The sequence below is a fragment of the Canis aureus genome, chromosome X (assembly GCF_053574225.1).
Source record: "Canis aureus isolate CA01 chromosome X, VMU_Caureus_v.1.0, whole genome shotgun sequence".
Lineage (NCBI taxonomy): Eukaryota > Metazoa > Chordata > Mammalia > Carnivora > Canidae > Canis > Canis aureus.
This window is the reverse complement of record NC_135649.1, coordinates 57,114,229-57,133,484: the sequence shown is the minus strand read 5'-3', so window position 1 is coordinate 57,133,484 and position 19,256 is coordinate 57,114,229. Positions and strand designations below refer to the sequence as shown.

Below are 19,256 nucleotides of genomic sequence, written 5' to 3'. Positions count from 1 at the left end.
TTTAGCCTTTCTCTTATTGATGTAACATATCACATTGATTGATTTGTGACTATTCAACCATCTTTGTAACCCAGGAACAAATACCACTCAATTGAGTTATATGATTTTTTAAGTGTATTATTGGACTTGGTTTACTAATGTTTTTCTCAGGATTTTGCATGTATATTCATTGGGGATATTGGCCTATAGCTCTCTTTATCTGGTTTTGGTATTAGAATAATGGTGGTCTCATAGAATGAATTTGGAAGCTTTCTTTTCTATTTTTTGGAATAATTAAAGAAGAATAGGTACTAACTCCTATTTATATGTTTGGTAGAATTTAACAGTGAAGCCATCTGGTTCTGGACTTTTATTTGTTGAGAGTTTTTTGATTACTGATTCAATTTCACTACTAATAATTGCCTGTTCAGATTTTCTATTTCTCCCTAATTCAGTTTTGGAAGGTCATATGCTTTTAGCAATTTATTTGTTTCCTTTAGGCTGTACAATTTGTCAGCATATAATTTTTTATTATCTTAACCCTTTGTTTCTCTGTAGTGTTGGGTATTATTTTTCGTCTTTAATTTCTGATTTTGAGTACTCTCTTCTTTTTTCATTTTTTTCTTTCTTTTTTTGTGGTTGTTTTTGATGAGTCTAGCTAAAGGATTATCAATTTTGTTGATCTTTTCAAAGAACTAGCTCCTGGTTTTGGTGGTCTGTTCTACTTCTTTGTTTCCTATTTCTTTTATTTTGCTGTACTGTTTATTTTCTTTCTTTCTACTGTTTTGGGGGTGTTGTTCTTCTTTTTCTAGCTCCTTTAGGTTTAAGATTAGATTGTTTATTTGAGATTTTTCTTGCTTCTTGTGGTAGGCTTATATTGCTATAAACTTCCCTCTTAGAACCATTATTGTTGCATCTGGAGTTGTTCTGATAATTGTATTTTCATTTTTATATCTTTCTATGTACGTTTTAATTTTTCTTTTATTTCTTGGTTGACTCATTCATTGTTTAGTAGCATGCTATTTAACCTCCATGTATTTGTGTTCTTTCCAGGTTTTTTTCTTGTGACTGATTTCTAGTTCCATAACATTGTCATTGGAAAAGACACTTGATATGACTTTGATCATTTTTAATTTGCTGAGATGGTTTTGTGGCCTAATATGTGATACATTCTGGAAAATGTTCCATGTGCACTTGAAAAGATTATGTATTCTGTTATTTTGGGATGGAACCTTCTGAATATCTCTGTTAGATCCATCTGGTCCAATGTATCATTCAAAGCTACTGTTTCCTTGTTGATTCTCTGTTTGAATAATCTGTACATTGATGTAAGTGGGGCATTAAAATATCCTAGTATTGTATTATTATTAATTACACCCTTTATGCTTGTTATCAGCTGCTTTATGTATTTGGGTGCTCCCATATTGGATTATAAATATCTATAATTGCTATATCTTTCTGTTGGGTTCTTCTTTTTATGATTATGTAGTGTCCTTCTTTTCTCATTAAGGTATTTGTTTTAAAGTCTATTCTGTCTGATATAAGCATTACTACCCCCCACTTTTATTCACTTTTATTTACATGATATTTTTCCATCCCTTCACTTGTAAACTGCATGTGTCTTTAAGTTTGAAATGAATCTGTTGGAAGTATATATATGGGTTTTGCTTTTTTATCCATTTTTTAACTGTCTTTTGATGGTGCATATAGTCAACTAACTTTCAAAGTCATTATGGATAGGTATGTATTTATTGCTATTTTGTTACCTATTTTTGTAGTTTCTCTTCTCTTTCTCTCTTCTTTCATGATTTACTGACATTTTTTTGATATACTTGGCTTCCTTTCTCATTATTTTTTGCCTATTATCAGTTTTTGATTTGTGGTTACCATTAGGCTTGTGTATAGCATCTTATGCATATAACAATCTATATTAAGTTGATGGTTGCTTAAGTTTGAATCCATTCTAAAAGCTCTACATTTTTACTCCTTCCCCAAACATTTCAGATATATGGTGTCATACATTATATCCTTTTATTTTGTGAATCCTTTGACTGATTTTTAAAGCTATAATTAATTTAATAGTTTTGTGCTTCCTCCTTTTATTACTCCTGCTTGAGGTTTCCTTTCTACTCAGAGTCCTCTTTAACATTTCTTGTAAGGCTGGTTTAGCAGTGATGAATTCATTTAACTTTTGTTTGTCTGAGAAACTCTATGTCTCTTCCTCTGTTCTGATGATAGCCTTGCTGGATACAGTATTCTTGGCTGCAGGTTTTGTTTTCTTTCAGCACATGAATATATCATGCCATTCCTTTTAAGCCTGAACAATTTCTGCTGAAAAACCAGCTTATAGCCTTATGGAGTTTCCTGTGTATGTAATGTTTTCTTTTCTCTTTCTGCTTTTAAATTTCTCTCTTATCACTGTGTTTTGTCATTTTATAGTGTGTCTTTTTCTTTTTTTTTGTAAGTGTGTCTTGGTGTGGATCTTGGTGTGGATATCCTTGGGTTGATTTTATTGGGGATTCTCTGTGTCTCTTGGATCTGGAAATTTTCAGCTATTATTTCTACAAATACATTTCCTGCCCCCTTTTCTCTCTCTTCTCTTTATGGGGTCCCTATAATAATAATGTTTTTATGCTTCATGGTGTCACTTGTTCCCCAAATCTACTTTCATTTATTATTATTATTTTTTGCTCTCTCACGATCAGCTTGATTGCTTTCTTCAACTCTATCCTTCAGGTCACTGGTCGGTTCTGCTTTCCTTAGTCTGGACTTTATTCCTTCTAGTGTATATTTAATATCAGTTATTGACTTCTTCATTTTTGATTCGTTCTTTTTCATGTTTTTTTCTTTTTGTTAAGGGTCTCACTGAGGCTCTACACTCTTTTTTTATTTTTTATTTTATTTTTTAAATAATAAATTTATTTTATATTGGTGTTCAATTTGCCAACATACAGAATAACACCCAGTGCTCCTCCCGTCAAGTGCCCCCCTCAGTGCCCATACCCATTCACCCCCACTCCCCACCCTCCTCCCCTTCAACCACCCCTAGTTCGTTTCCCAGAGTTAGGAGTCTTCATGTTCTGTCTTCCTTTCTGATAATTCCTACCCATTTTTTCTCCCTTCCCTTCTATTTCCTTTCAATATTATTTATATTCCCCAAATGAATAGAACATATAATGTTTGTCCTTCTCCGATTGACTTATTTCACTCAGCATAATACCCTCCAGTTCCATCCACCTTGAAGCAAATGGTGGGTATTTTTCATTTCTAATGGCTAAGTAATATTCCATTGTATACATAAACCAAATCTTCTTTATCCATTCATCTTTCAATGGACACCGAGGCTCCTTCAAAAGTTTGGCGGTTGTGGACATTGCTGCTATAAACATCGGGGTGCAGGTGTCCTGGCGTTTCATTGCATCTGTATCTTTGGGGTAAATCCCCAAAGTGCAATTGCTGGGTCGTAGGGCAGGTCTATTTTTACCTCTTTGAGGAACCTCCACACAGTTTTCCAGAGTGGCTGCACCAGTTCACATTCCCACCAACAGTGTAAGAGGGTTCCCTTTTCTCCACATCCTCTCCAACATTTGTGGTTTCCTGTCTTGTTAATTTTCCCCATTCTCACTGGTGTGAGGTGGCAGTTCATTGTGGTTTTGATTTGTATTTCCCTGATGGCAAGTGATGCAGAGCATTTTCTCATGTGCATGTTGGGCATGTCTATGTCTTCCTCTGTGAGATTTCTCTTCATGTCTTTTGCCCATTTCATGATTGGATTGTTTGTTTCTTTGCTGTTGAGTTTAATAAGTTCTTTATAGATCTTGGAAACTAGCCCTTTATCTGATATGTCATTTGCAAATATCTTCTCCCATTCTGTAGGTTGTCTTTTAGTTTTGTTGACTGTATCCTTTGCTGTGCAAAAGCTTCTTATCTTGATGAAGTTCCAATAATTCATTTTTGCTTTTGTTTCTTTTGCCTTCGTGGATGTATCTTGCAAGAAGTTACTGTGGCCGAGTCAAAAAGGGTGTTGCCTGTGTTCTCCTCTAGGATTTTGATGGAATCTTGTCTCACATTTAGATCTTTCATCCATTTTGAGTTTATCTTTGTGTATGGTGAAAGAGAGTGGTCTAGTTTCATTCTTCTGCATGTGGATGTCCAATTTTCCCAGCATCATTTATTGAAGAGACTGTCTTTCTTCCAATGCATAGTTTTTCCTCCTTTATCGAATATTAGTTGACCATAAAGTTGAGGGTCCACTTCTGGATTCTCCATTCTGACCATTGATCTATGTGTCTGTTTTTGTGCCAGTACCACACTGTCTTGATGACCACAGCTTTGTAGTACAACCTGAAATCTGGCATTGTGATGCTCCCAGCTATGGTTTTCTTTTTTAAAATTCTCCTGGCTATTCGGGGTCTTTTCTGATTCCACACAAATCTTAAAATAATTTGTTCTAACTCTCTGAAGAAAGTCCATGGTATTTTGATAGGGATTGCATTAAATGTGTAAATTGCCCTGGATAGCATTGACATTTTCACAATATTAATTCTGCCAATCCATGAACAAGGAATATTTTTCCATCTCTTGGTGTCTTCCTCAATTTCTTTCAGAAGTGTTCTATAGTTTTGAGGGTATAGATCCTTTACCTCTTTGGTTAGGTTTATTCCTAGGTATCTTATGCTTTTGGGTGCAATTGTAAATGGGATTGACTCCTTAATTTCTCTTTCTTCAGTCTCATTGTTAGTGTATAGAAATGCCGCTGACATTTGGGCATTGATTTTGTATCCTGCCACACTGCCAAATTGCTGTATGAGTTCTAGCAATCTTGGGGTGGAGGCTTTTGGGTTTTCTATGTAGAGTATCATGTCATCAGCGAAGAGGGAGAGTTTGACTTCTTTGCCAATCTGAATGCCTTTAATGTCTTTTTGTTGTCTGATTGCTGAGGTTAGGACTTCCAGTACTATGTTGAATAGCAGTGGTGAGAGTGGACATCCCTGTCTTGTTCCTGATCTTAGGGGAAAGGCTCCCAGTGCTTCCCCATTGAGAATGATATTTGCTGTGGGCTTCTTGTAGATGGCTTTTAAGATGTCGAGGAAAGTTCCCTCTATCCCTACACTCTGAAGAGTTTTGATCCGGAATGGATGCTGTATTTTGTCAAATGCTTTCTCTGCATCTAAACAGAGGATCATATGGTTCTTGGTTTTTCTGTTGCTGATATGATGAATCACATTGATTGGTTTACTAGTGTTGAACCAGCCTTCCGTCCCGGGAATAAATTTCACTTGGTCATGGTGAATAATTTTCTTAATGTAGTTTTGGATCCTGTTGTCTAGTATCTTGTTGAGAATTTTTGCATCCATGTTCATCAGGGATATTGGTCTGTAATTCTCCTTTTTGGTGGGATCTTTGTCTTGTTTTAGAATTAAGGTGATGCTGCCCTTATAGAACGAATATGGAAGTACTCCATCTCTTTCTATCTTTCCAAACTGCTTTAGTAGAATAGATATGGTTTCTTCTTTAAATGTTTGATAGAATTCCCCAGGGAAGCCATCTGGCCGTGGACTTTTGTGTCTTGGAGGTTTTGCATGACTGCTTCAATTTCCTCCCTGGTTATTGGCCTGTTCAGGTTTTCTATTTCTTCCTGTTCCAGTTTTGGTAGTTTGTGGCTTTCCAGAAATACGTCCATTTCTTCTCGATTCCCTAATTTATTGGCGTATAGCTGTTCATAATATGTTTTTAAAATCGTTCGTATTTCCTTGGTGTTGGTAGTGATCTCTCCTTTCTCATTCATGATTTTATTAATTTGAGCCTTCTCTCTCTTCTTTTTAATAAGGCTGACTAATGCTTTATCTATATTATTAATTCTTTCAAAGAACCAACTCCTGGTTTTGTTGATCTGTTCCACAGTTCTTCTGGTCTCGATTTCGTTGAGTTCTGCTTGAATCTTTATTAACTCTCTTCTTCTGCTGGGTGTACGACCTATTTGCTGTTTTTTCTCTAGCTCCTTTAGGTGTAAGGTTAGTTTTTGTATTTGAGTTCTTTCCAGTTTTTGAATGGATGCTTGTATTGCGATGTATTTCCCCCTCAGGACTGCTTTTGCTGCATCCCAAAGATTTTGAATGGTTGTATCTTCATTCTCATTAGTTTCCATGAATCTTTTTAATTCTTCCTTAATTTCCTGGTTGACCCTTTCATTTTCTAGCAGGATGGTCCTTAACCTCCACGTGTTTGAAGTCCTTCCAAACTTCTTGTTTTGATTTAGTTCTAATTTCAAGGCATTATGGTCTGAGAATACGCAGGAGATGATCCCAATCTTTGGGTATTGGTTCAGAACCAATTTGTGACCCATTGTGTGGTCTATTCTGGAGAAAGTTCCATGTGCACTTGAGAAGAATGTTATTCAGTTGAGTTTGGATGTAAAGTTCTGTAGATATCTGTGAAATCCTTCTGGTCCAGTGTATCATTTAAAGCTCTCGTTTCTTTGCAGATGTTGTGTTTATAAGACCTATCGAGTGTAGAAAGCGCTAGATTGAAGTCACCAAGTATAAGTGTATTATTATCTAAGTATGTCTTCACTTTGGTTATTAATTGTTATATATTTGGCAGCTCCCACATTCGGGGCATATATATTGAGGATTGTTAAGTCCTCTTGTTGGATAGATCCTTTAAGTTTGATATAGTGTTCCTCTTCAGCTCTCACTACAGTCTTCGGGGTAAATTTTAGTTTATCTGATATAAGGATTGCTATCCCTGCTTTCTTTTGAAGACCATTTGAATGGTAAATGGTTCTCCAACCTTTTATTTTCAGGCTGTAGGTGTCCTTTTGTCTAAAATGAGTCTCTTGTAGAAACAAATAGATGGGTCCTGTTTTTTTATCCAGTCTGACACCCTGCTCCTTTTGATGGGGTCATTAAGCCCGTTCACGTTCATAGTTACTATTGAAAGATATGAGTTTAGTGTCATCATGATATCTATTCAGTCCTTGTTTTTGTGGATTGTTCCACTGAACTTCTTCTTAAAGGGGAATTTTAAGAGTCCCCTTAACATTTCTTGTAGAGCTCGTTTGGAGATCACATATTCTTTCAGTTCCTGCCTGTCTTGGAAGCTCTTTATCTCTCCTTCCATTTTGAATGAGAGCCTTGCTGGATAAAGTATTCTTGGTTGCATGTTTTTCTCTTTTAGGACCCTGAATATATCCTGCCAGCCCTTTCTGGCCTGCCAGGTCTCTGTGGCTCTCCACTCTTTTATCAATTCCAATGTGTGTCTGTGGAGAGTCTGTTCTGCCAGTCTTCAGTCATTTTCTGGTTTATTTACATTGATGTGGACATTATTTAGGTGTAACCATGGGATGAGATGACAAGTAGGGGACAAAGATTCTCCTCCTGTTACATCTTCCCCAGAAGCAGCATCTTGTTTTATAATTTATTATAATTCTTGAAGAATTTACAAACACTAAGAAATAATACTACACTACTGAAAAGAATTTTTGTTCTATTAATTAAACTAATTCTGTAGGTTTTTAAATTAATCTCTTTTGTATTTATTTATTTTGTGTGATTGTGTGTATGACTGTGTGTGTATGTATGTGTGTGTATAACCCTTTTGGGAAGGGTGTAAGATACTTCATTATAGATCCAGAAATAAGTATATAGTGAGCTGTTTGATTAACAACTTTATGTTTATAAAAATTAAGGCATAATGTTGTTATTGGGTCACTTTCATCATCCTTTTGGCCAAATAAAAATAGAAAAAACCCTAGAAGGGGATTTTTTTTCCTCCTAAAAGTATTGTAATTTTCATTGGGATAGGAAGAAGGCTCTTGAGAGAAAGGAAGAAGACACAGTATTGCTGAATCTTTTTTTTTTTTTTTGGAATTGTTACGACCCGAGGCCATATTTTTCAGTGGAAATCTATAACCTTATTTTCTTGCTTTCATATATGGGAAAGCTCTAAGCCACATGACATTTCACATTATTCTTTATTCAGTGGGGAATAGACCAGAAATATAATAGGATTGTCTATATATTTAAAACACTATCTAATAACTATTCAGGCTTTCTTACATTCTTTTGCTCTTCCTTGCTGGTGTTTCATTGTGTGTGACCTATCTAAAATTTGAAGAATTGAAGAAACATTTTTTGTGAAATATAATAAAGCCTTGATTAATTGGAAACTAACTAACCAGAACTTTCAATTAACCTGTTTTATTTATTTATTTTTTGCTACACTCTCCTTTTAGAAGGAAGAGGCAAATGACAAGAAAACAAGCTGTTAACAGGTATTTATGTATTTATTTTTTAAAAATCAACTTCCTGGGAATGTCCTTGACATTTGACTTGCCTTTAAACAAATTTCATGAACTTGTACAGATTTAGCCCAACTTCAATAATTTTGTTCCCTGTACTATACTTATTAAGGTAGGAAAGTAGAGGCATTGAAAATTTTCAGAGCAAATGTCAAATCTTTCTTAATCCTTAGTTAATAATAAGAAAAATGAAATCCAAATAGCTAATTAGATCCTGTCTATCCATTTGAGGGTACCAGTTGAGTCTCCACAGTTTCATTATTGATGGTTATCATTCATATCTATTAACTGGGAGTGGATCCTATAATCATGCAGTGGGTAGATGACTTCCAGCCACAGGGAGCAACTCCTTCCCTGGTAACTAAAACAAAAGCTAGGGAAAGGCTACAAAGTTGATGTGGGTTGAGTGAGTGTCACTGACACAAAAACTATGACACCTGTGTAGAATAACGAGAAGGTAATTTAATCACCACATGACTCTGGAATGCTTAAGAAGGTACATTCACTTTTACAGGGCAGCACAGGTTATTAAGTGTGCTGTAGGAATAAAGGAAAAAAAAATAGGCCGTCAAATCTTTTGGAGTTGCTCTAAGTATCAGGCATGGATCTATTTTGCAAGCATGCTAGTACTTCTAAAATATTTGAAATTATTTTTTCTAAAAATACATTTTTAAAAATTTAAAAGTCTAAGAAGATTCATGCTTGAAACTTGTTATCTATGACAATTTCACTTGAATTGCAATCAGACATACCATATCACTGTAGGCTTTATACCTTTCAGGTTGCAATGGGGAAAATAATGGACAGTAACTCAGAGCAGCAAGGGGAAAGGAGGGCAACTCATGGTAATAAAGTGCATTTTGATATTGCTGGGAATAGTGTCCCTTCTTCTCTTCCACATACCCTTCTCAGGTTAAATCACCCTTTGCTGAATTTTCCCCAATTTCCTCAGGGCTACCTGTGAAATATGTTTTATCCATATTTTTCTACAACAGAAATATCATGGCGTTTTAGGGGCAATGGGGACCACACTATGTGATTTATTCTGGGTTTTTGACATAGAAAATGAAAACCATCATGGTGATGTTTATAATATCTGGGACATTTCCTATACTAAATATTACTTTTAAATATCATGCACACTAAATAGTACCCAAGTGACCTGAAGCAGTGGATGTGCCTCCTTAAGTGCCAAACTTTCTATTAGACTGTAATTTTAGTGCTGAGGGAGACTAGAACCCACTAGATTTCATTAATGAATGATTTTAACTGAAAAACTTTAAACGGTTTGAGTTTTGAAATTAGATTTGGGATACTGAAAGTAAATGTTTTTATTTTAAAGGAATGCAATTGAATTCAGACATTGAAATTGACTTTCATTTTATTTTAATTTTCCTAATAAAATGACGTGCAAATTAATGTAATATTATCTTCATTTAATTAATTATAACAGGAGTTTATAACTGTATAGATAAATTTTAGATTAATCAGAGTACACATTAAATATGTATATATATATATATGTAATTCATTTTTGCATTTGCTGTAATCTGAGAAAAACCATGAATTGTTCTTAAAAGTATATGCACTGATTCACTCACATAAACTACAGAGAAACAGAAGAGTCACAAACTCTAAAGCCTACTGATACAATGCTGGTAATGTAAATGAAAGGCCATAAGCAATGGGGAGTGGTGGCAACTATGGTGGCCTAGACAGTATATATTCTTTCCAAAGGTGTCAGCTATTACTCAGTGTAGTTGATTGCTACCATGTGGGAATGTAGGCCTAATGTTGTTAAGCTCTGAGTTTTTAAAAGAAGCCGGGAATGCAGATTTTTATATGAAATTCCCTAATCCTTAAATGTTGGTAACTAACTCAATAAAAGCAAAAACAAAACAAAAACAAAAGAAAAGAAAAAGAAAGAAACACTATGGAAGCTAAACAAAATGATCTGTGGCCTGGTTCTAGCCCATGGGCTGTCAGTTTATTACCTCTGCTTTAAATTGTAAATCCTCTAGGTATTGCAATTTAAAACATTCACAGTATGTTATTAATGTACCCAAACATCTGATAATGGAAAATTTATGTAAAGTGAATTAAAAATACGTGGAATGCTTGTAAATAATTCTGCTGGTACTCAAAATGGTGGTTATGCACTTCATGATGTTTACTTACTATATGGAAATAACCAATATATTTTTCCCATAATTTGGTTTGAAAGTTAAGATAAAACTATGAAATTTTTGCTTTCATATTTATCAGTGCAATGCAGCATGAAAGATTATTACTACGATGTCCAAAGAGAATATTTAAATATAGGTTCTGTCACATAACATAATTAAGGCTTCTATTTAAAACCTAATTTATGGTGCCATATGTGTTCTTTTAACTTTAATTTGACTTGCCTTTCAACAAATTTCTAATTTCTTCTAGCAAAATCCTTTATTTTTATGAATGGTTAAAATAAGAAATAAAAGAAATGTAAGTAGTTAATGACAAAACTTCATTTGAACTTTTGATTGGCATTGGCAAAGATAAAACAAAAGCTAGTCATCTGAAATTTCTGTTTGAGTTAACTGTTTGATTGGTCTGAGACTTTGCTTGTTTGTCATACTCTGGACCTTAGCACATAATCCCATTGTGCTACAATGCTTTTAACATTTGTATGCCTCTTTCATCACTGGCAGTCCAAAAGCATATTTGTCTAAAGAGGAAACCATTAAATTCCAATCTTTCTAGAAAAAAATAAAGAAAAAGAAGGAAAACTAAAACTTCATTGCTAAACCTGCTTTAATAGCCCTTATGATCTGCACCATTAAGTCCTTAGGATGGCCACTTGACAGTCATTTCTGATGAGAAACTTATCTGAGACTTTAAAAAAGGGAAAAGTGGAAAATAAAGAAAGAATACACAATCTCAAATTCTAAATTAACTTTTAAAAGCCCTCATTGGTCAACAAATTATTCTAGTTGCAGATTTAATACAGACATATTTGAAAGATGAGAAATTGTTGGACAACTGGTCAATATATATGACAATGTGCAAAATAGGTGATGTTTATCTAAATAAAATTTGGTAGACAGTGCTCCCCTTTCTAGATCATCAGTTTTTACCACAAGTAATCTATTGTGTGATAGGATGAACTATGTTAAAATATACTAATTAAAACTGTTCTCTAAAAACTCTAACAACTGGAAATTCTTAGTTAATTAGTTACTCCTCAGAGGTAGAGAATTTAAGAAATGAGTGATTATTTGGTACATTTAACCATGTGACATATCAATAAGGTAATTCTGTAAAAATTTTGATGAACAACTGCTACTCTTATTTTTTCCAGAACATAATAATATCTAACATTTTTCAGACATGATATCCCAGGTTCCAGGTTATTTTAGTTCATTTAATCTTTGTAACAACCCTACAAGTTAAGTGACATTATTGTGATCCTTGCTTTACAGATGATGTTACTGAGGCACAGAAAAGGTTAAGTGACTTATCTGAGGCCACACAGTCTACAAATATCAGAGCCAGCATTTTAATCAAGGCAGTATGATTACAAAGCTCATATATTTTGGGTCAATATATTTTATAGCCTGACAACTGGAATCAGACTAATTACTAAGCGCTTCATTTCATTATATATATATATATTTTTTTTTCTGACTTCCTGGAAAATGGCATTCTTATTCTGAAATCAATTTTGGTAGCATTGCTTTGTGTAATAAATTAGCAAGTTTAATTATAAAATAGCTCAAATAGAAAGAGCAAGAAATAAATGAGAGACATTTGTGGACCAATAACCAAGTCTACATTTTGCTACATTTGACTCAGAGCTCATTTGTTAAAAATGTATCTGTAAAGAATTATTGATATGACTGCCACTAATCTCCTTTCTCCACCTTTTATTAGAGTTAACTACTGTTTTAAAATTTGTGTGAATTATTTCTGTTTTTTTTATTATATGTGTGTTTATGCACAAAGAATATGCATTATTAGTTTTTGTGTTTTTAAAATGTACCTAAATGTTTTTGTATGATACTGTCCTTTTGTAATCATTGTTTTTATATTATGTTTTTGAGATTTATCTATGTTGATTCTTGCTGATCTAGTTCATTTATTTTTAATTGTCCATTCTACTATTTAATTGTATGATTATACCACAGTTTGATTATTCTTTACTATATTGATGGACGTTTAGGTTGTTTTCAATTTTTTGTTATTACATATGGTGCTGTAAATGGACATCATAATTTCTTGTGCCCTTGTGGGAAAATTTCTCTGGGGTATAAACCTAGAAGTAAAATCATTGAGTTGTGGACTATGTACATCTTTAATGGTTATTGCTAAATTGCTCTCCAAAATTATTCTGATTTACACTCCCACTAGTGTTATACAAGAACTCCTATTTCCCCACATTCTTACCAATGTAGTAGATATTTTTAACAAATAATTCCTTTGAAGAAAAAATAATTCTTTTTATTTATTCTCTTTTATGATTACATCCAGAGATGAAACACTGATTCTGATCACTTAGGGCACATAACAATGCTTACTGAAACTATTTGTGTAATTATTCTTCATTTTAAAACATATGTAATTCAGATATGAATAAAAATACTACTTAAAATTTGTATATTCCAGGTTACAAACACTTTCTCATAAAACCTCATTTGATGACAGTGTGGTATAGCAGGTGGAGCTCTGGAAAGAATCAGAAGTCCATGGACTTAAAACAACCCTGAAAATAACTGTGGCTTGGGACCTCAGTTGCCACATCTGTAAAATTAGGATGTTGGACCATGCAGTCTCTTAGAGACATATTATAACTTTTTATCTATAATGCATATGTTCCCTTTTCCCTGAAGCTATAATTTACTTATTGTGCACAAAACATAAAGACAAATTGAATTTTATCAATTTGTGAAAAGTGTTATAACACTCTCTGACATAGTTAAGATCATAGGTTTATCTTATTTATCCTATTTATCTTTGTGTTTCTCTTAATTCAAGGACAGGTGGGGGTGGGCTGTGGGACAGAAGATTGGAGCAAGATCTCAGCATTATGACTAGACAGTAGCCACGCACCATCTTGAATTAATCTTCAAAGTTTCCCATTCTGAATCATTACATAACAAGTGCTGAAATGCAGTGAAAGTCCAACTATAATTTATTACGGCTTTGTGTTTTTTCAAGTTCTTTTTACATATGTTGCAGATTCAGAGAATAGGGTATTCAATATTTTCAACTCACTTAAGATTTGATTCCAATAGTGCTTTTATGGTGATGCACATAGCTACTTAAAGTAGAGGGAGGACTCAGTCCACTATTCTGTATTTCTTTTTGGATAAGGAGGGTAACTAATTGGATTTTGTGTTTGGGGAGATTTTTTATTAGAATGAGCTAGATCTGTACCCTGGAGTTTAACAAATAGCTTTTGGGGTTTCTTAGATTCCATGTGTACTAAAAAGAAAATCTGGTTAGAAACCTGTCTAATATTTTAAGAAAGATTAAAGTATAAAAGTCAGTTGAAACTGATTTAACTTAAACTCCAAGAATTGCCAATCTGCTACACAAACACACTCAGATGCCTTCGTACATTTACACACACAGGTATATTCTATCTCTATCACAGAATACCTATTATTTCAATTACTTTTTAAAAGAAATCTATGAAAACATGAATATGGTTATGTTTTTAGTGATGCTTCTACTTATGGGAGGTGGCAATTTTGGCAAACAAAATCTAAATCAGTTAATCTCTTGCAATGATGACATTTTTATGGGCTTCTGTATAAGTAGTCCTAGGAAAAATTTTTGATAATGTCATTCCTGGGAAGTGAACTGATTTCTACAGTATTTTTACAAGACATTACAAGAAAATTATGGTTCATACACTTTGTTCAGATGATTGCCAGATTAGTACAGTTCACATATGTATACCTCATTGTTCAAATGTGACAATAAGCCTAGAGAATCCCCCATAAATTGATTCTGAGGGTTTCTACACATTTTAGCCTATTTGTGAACTGACTATGGGACTCCTATTTAAGAAGTTCCGTGGCTATTTTTGCTAATTGGCTACCCATTTTATAGTTTAATCATGCTCTGAGAACCACTATTTGGCTTTCTATGTTACTTCTACTAGTTCAGAAGAAACTGTGCCAAATTAATTTTGCCTAGATCCTACCTATCCTATATGGAGATTTTTTTTCTTTTTTCCTCTTTTACCTTTTATAAATTTATTTTTTATTGGTGTTCAATTTGTCAACATACAGAATAACACCCAGTGCTCATCCCGTCAAGTGCCCACCTCAGTGCCCATCACCCAGTCTCCCCCACTCCCCGCCCACCTCCCCTTCCACCACCTTTAGTTCCTTTCCCAGAGTTAGGAGTCTTTCATGTTCTGTCTCCCTTTCTGATATTTTCCACTTATTTTTTCTCTTTTCCCCTTTATTCCCTTTCACTATTTTTTATATTCCCCAAATGAATGAGACCATATAATGTTTGTCCTTCTCCGATTGACTTATTTCACTCAGCATAATACCCTCCAGTTCCATCCACGTTGAAGCAAATGGTGGGTATTTGTCGTTTCTAATGGCTGAGTAATATTCTATATGGAGATTTAATTAGGTTATCTAACTTTTTCAATAAGCACTAAATAAATCACTTAAAACACAAGATATCACAAAGCTTTTAAGCTAGTTTTATAAATCAGAGCATTTTCAGAACAGCACATTAAGTAGCTGACAAGACTAGTCTATTGAGAAATCATTACTTTAAGAAAATAAATATCATGGCTGATGAGTATTTATTAAAAAAAATAAAATAGGAGTGTCTGAGTGGCTCAGTTGGTTAAGTGTCTGCCTTCAGCTCAGGTCTTGATCTCAGGGTCCTGTGATTGTGCCCCGCATTGGGCTCCCTGCTCAGTGGGGAGTCTGCTTCTTCCTCTGCCCCTGCCCCTGTTCATGAACTCAAGTGCATGTACCCTCTCTCTCTCTCTCTCTCCAAATAAATAAATAAAATCTTTTTAAAAAACAAAACAAAACAAAACAGAAATGGAGGAAATATAAGCATTGTTGTATTGCCTTTATCATTTGTATTTCTAAAAAGTGCTCTTTATATTTGAGATGTTAATGGATTTTTTAAAAGATTTTATTTATTTATTCATAAGAAACACACACAGAGAGAGAGAGAGAGAGAGAGAGGCAGAGACACAGGCAGAGGGAGAAGCAGGTTCCATGCAGGGAGCCTGATGTGGGACTCGATCCTGGGTCTCCAGGATCACACCCTGGGCTGAAGGTGGCACTAAACCGCTGAGCCACCTGGGCTGCCCTGGATCTTTATTTATAAAATAATTTTCAGTTGTTCTATGTAATATTCGTTTTTTTTTTTAACAGAGCACTACACTTTTGTTAGCCTAAACAAAGCCTTGGCAAACAACCTGTATCTTTTATCTACAAAACATCAAAATAATGGACATTTTCATCTTTACCTCTGTCTCCAAAATACCCATGTGTTTTGCCATGGATGGTATAGATAATAATACTATAATATAGTATGGTAAATACTCCTTTTTGCTATTGTTGACAGCCCAGCGTGAACCTTGAGCAAGTCATTTACATGAAGTTTCCTTGGGATTACCTACATTCTTGTCCACTCTGACCTTGTAATTTTGCTCACTCTTGGAAATGTAATGCAGAGTGACTAAGATAATGTTGTTTACACAGACTTTAAGTGGATTGACATTATAGTCAAGCAAGTGTCACATCACCCAAAGTGAAGGAAGACTTAATTACCATAATCCTGTGAATACTAAAATTCCTTGGCCATGTGTGGAATAATAATGTGTAATGTTCTGCATGTTACATTTAATAACGTGAAGGCACAAATACATTAGGTCTCAGGCTGTGTGTTTCTTTAATATAAATGAAAGGAAAGTGGAATTATAGAAGGAAAATGGGCTTTGTAGTAGGATACTTGTCTGAATGTTCAGGTGAAGTCTACTTTTTTTTTTTAACTTGGAAGAGTTGCCTAGTGATGGGAAAATGAAGGGACTGCTAAAATATCCATAAATCTAGGCACCAGTGGGTAGGGTGACAGACCATGAATTTCTCTGGAGGGTACAGGGTAGATTTAACTAAATGACTGAGACAGGATAAAGAGGAAAGGCTGATAACCACCTATTATTATGCAACGGGGAACATATCATTATTTTACAAAGATACTGGTGACATTTTCTAAAATTGTATAGCGTTAATCTTAAATTTGTCAGTGTAACTAACTAGTTGCTAAAACAGAGTTGATTCTAAGAACCAGTATGAATGCATTTAAAAAAGCAATGCATTATTCCTAAATTGGTAGGGTTTGTAATACATCTTGATGAATGCTACTAAATGATGTTAAGAAATGGGACTATTACGCCAAAATGGCCATTCTTTGGTTTGTAGTCCTTGAAGGAATTATGTCCCATGGCAAGTCCTGCAGATAGATACATATGAAGTGCCCTGAAGACTAGTCCTGCTGAGTGTTTTTGATAACACTAAGTTTTCAATACAAAGAATACATTTGCTGAAAGAGTTTTTGGCTCAGCATATTAGGACTCCAAAGATCTGTTACTTTAAATTATCATCCAGAATTTGTTTTTTAACTAATACAAATGTTCAAAAGGGGGCAAGTATAAAATGATTTAGCCATAAAACATTGTTTTTAAATAAATCCATTAGAAAATTGAGATGTAAAAAATATGTAACTCAATCAATTGGTTTGTGTAAATGACATATTATTCATAATCCACAATACAAAATGCTAGATCATCTGATATATAGTGTTTCAGATTTTTAAAAAATATGTAAAAGCTGTTAAAAAAATAAAATACTGAAGGCTGTTAATAACAGCAGCCATGCTTTAATTTGTTGCATGTAGGAGAATTTAAGGCATTTTGAACTGATATGTCATTATAAAATATTCTCCCTACAAACTATTTTTATTTAAATATTAAAATATAATTATTATTTGATTTGTATTTGATGAAAATCAAATGATTTGGACATTTTCATTTAATTAATTAATTAAGAAGATTTTGTTTACTTATTCTAGAGAGAGAGAGAGGGAGAAAGTGGGAGAGCAGGGGGAGGAAGAGAGGGAGAGGAACAAGCTGACTCCATACTGAGCTCAGAGCACGACACAGGGCTCTATCTCAGGACCCTGAGATCATGTCCTGAGCTGAAACCAAGAGTTGAATGCTTAACTGACTGAGCCATGCAGGCACCCCAGACATTTTCATGTTTAATGGCTAGTAATAGCCAAATAATATATTACTGTAATACATTTGGTTGGCAGATATGTATAGTTATGTTGCTTTAAAATGAAATTAGCCTAAATAACAAAAATAGTGATTTTATATTCTTTATGCTGTAAGGGTTTTACAAATACTCCTTAAATCACATATTGATATATCTAACATATTAAGAATAAAGTGGTTTTTATTTTTTTGATCATGATTTACATTTGGTAGTAAAGCACCTACTGAACATTACATGAAAGGATTTGGGACATTAAATGAGGCAGCCCATTTAAAAATAGTATATACATATTTTACTTTTGGTTGCAATAAAAACATATTGTGTTTTCCTTAGTTTGTATTTGTCCAGTTCTCCAGCTTCAAAAAATCACTGCTTTGTTTTTCAGAACTAAGTTAAACTCCAATTTAGGGGCTCCTAATTTCAAGAAACAATTTATAAAATATCATAAACATTCTTTCAAACTTTGTCAGTCTGTCAGGCAGAAACATACAGTTGAAGTGCCTATATATATGCAAAAAATTGTGATGCAGCCTTTGTTTTGCTGAGCATGTGCTCACAGCCAATGACTGGCTGCATTCAGATTAGTTTTCATTACTTCAAGCTGACCAGATTTTTTTAAATAAGGGCACTGGAGCTTTCACCTCAACACTATGGTGATGTGAAATTCCTGCTGCAGAGTCCCTGAGCTGGTGCTAGAAGAGAAGCACCTGTGAGCACAGGCTGTCAGAAGGCCTTTGGAGCCCTAGAGTTTGAGGATACAGCTGCTGGGTTTATGAGCAATTGGAAGTGTTTTGTCACTCCTTTTGCAACCACAGGAGACCACCTAATAACTTTTTACTTTCTTTGGGTGTATAATTTGTATTGATTAGTAGTAGTTATTGGGTAGAGCTGTGATGAGGGTGGCAAGGCAGGCCCTATTAAGAAATATATTTTGGTGAAGATAGTACTGCCCAGATAGTAACAGGAACAGGGATCTCACATCATTCATTTTGCCTAATCCCTCACAAAACAATGCATTTTTTAGGTATTCCTGGAAGTAAACTTTTTAGGTATCAGCTTCTCTTTTCAGAGAATCAATTGGAGCATGAATATTATATTTGATTTTGAAAAATTGTCAGCCTTTCTAGAAATGCTAAGTGATTATTTGAAGTTTAGAATTTATTTAGCTCTGGAAATTGTAAAAATATTTAAATCAAATTCTAGGTTTGTGAATTAGTGAGAATATAGATTACTTTAGAGGTCTTTCTTATGATGATACATATAGCAAAGCTTTGTCATGAAATTCATGGGTGCTAGAAGATAGAAGTGTTTTACTTTTAAACAAACTATATAGGATATTGGTATCCTAAATTTTCACAGGTATTGGTCAGAAGTAGAAATTCTCCAAAGACACTTTAACTATTTGTAGCATTCCTCTTATTTACATTCCGAGGTGGTTAGACATTCTCTCCTTCACCATGTCTCCTTCCCTCTCAGAAGGTGAAACATAAATTTTAATTTACGGCTTGTTTAATATATGTGTTTGAGTGGAGAATAGGGTACTTAATATTAGATTATATAGCACTATGGGGGTGCCTGGACGGCTCATTTGGTTAAGCATCTGACACTTGATTTTGTCTCAAGTCATGATCTCAGGGTTGATTGTGAGATTAAGCCTTGTCTGGGGCTCT

At 34.2% G+C, this 19,256-nt stretch overlaps 1 protein-coding gene and 1 pseudogene across 3 annotated transcripts in view; one reads left to right on the top strand and one right to left on the bottom strand.

The window, feature by feature from the left end:
• LOC144308202 (dachshund homolog 2-like) overlaps positions 1-19,256 on the top strand; it is a 530,849-nt gene that overhangs the window by 227,362 nt on the left and 284,231 nt on the right. For both annotated transcript variants that reach the window (XM_077888552.1, XM_077888551.1), the window contains exon 2: positions 8,216-8,254. In XM_077888552.1, coding sequence (XP_077744678.1) covers positions 8,229-8,254 — 26 coding nt within the window. In that variant the 5' untranslated portion in view covers positions 8,216-8,228. The remainder of the gene's footprint in view (positions 1-8,215; positions 8,255-19,256) is intronic.
• Positions 1-19,256, bottom strand: part of LOC144308199 (protein C-ets-1 pseudogene) — a 66,221-nt pseudogene that overhangs the window by 45,986 nt on the left and 979 nt on the right. The gene's annotated exons all lie outside the window — the stretch shown is intronic.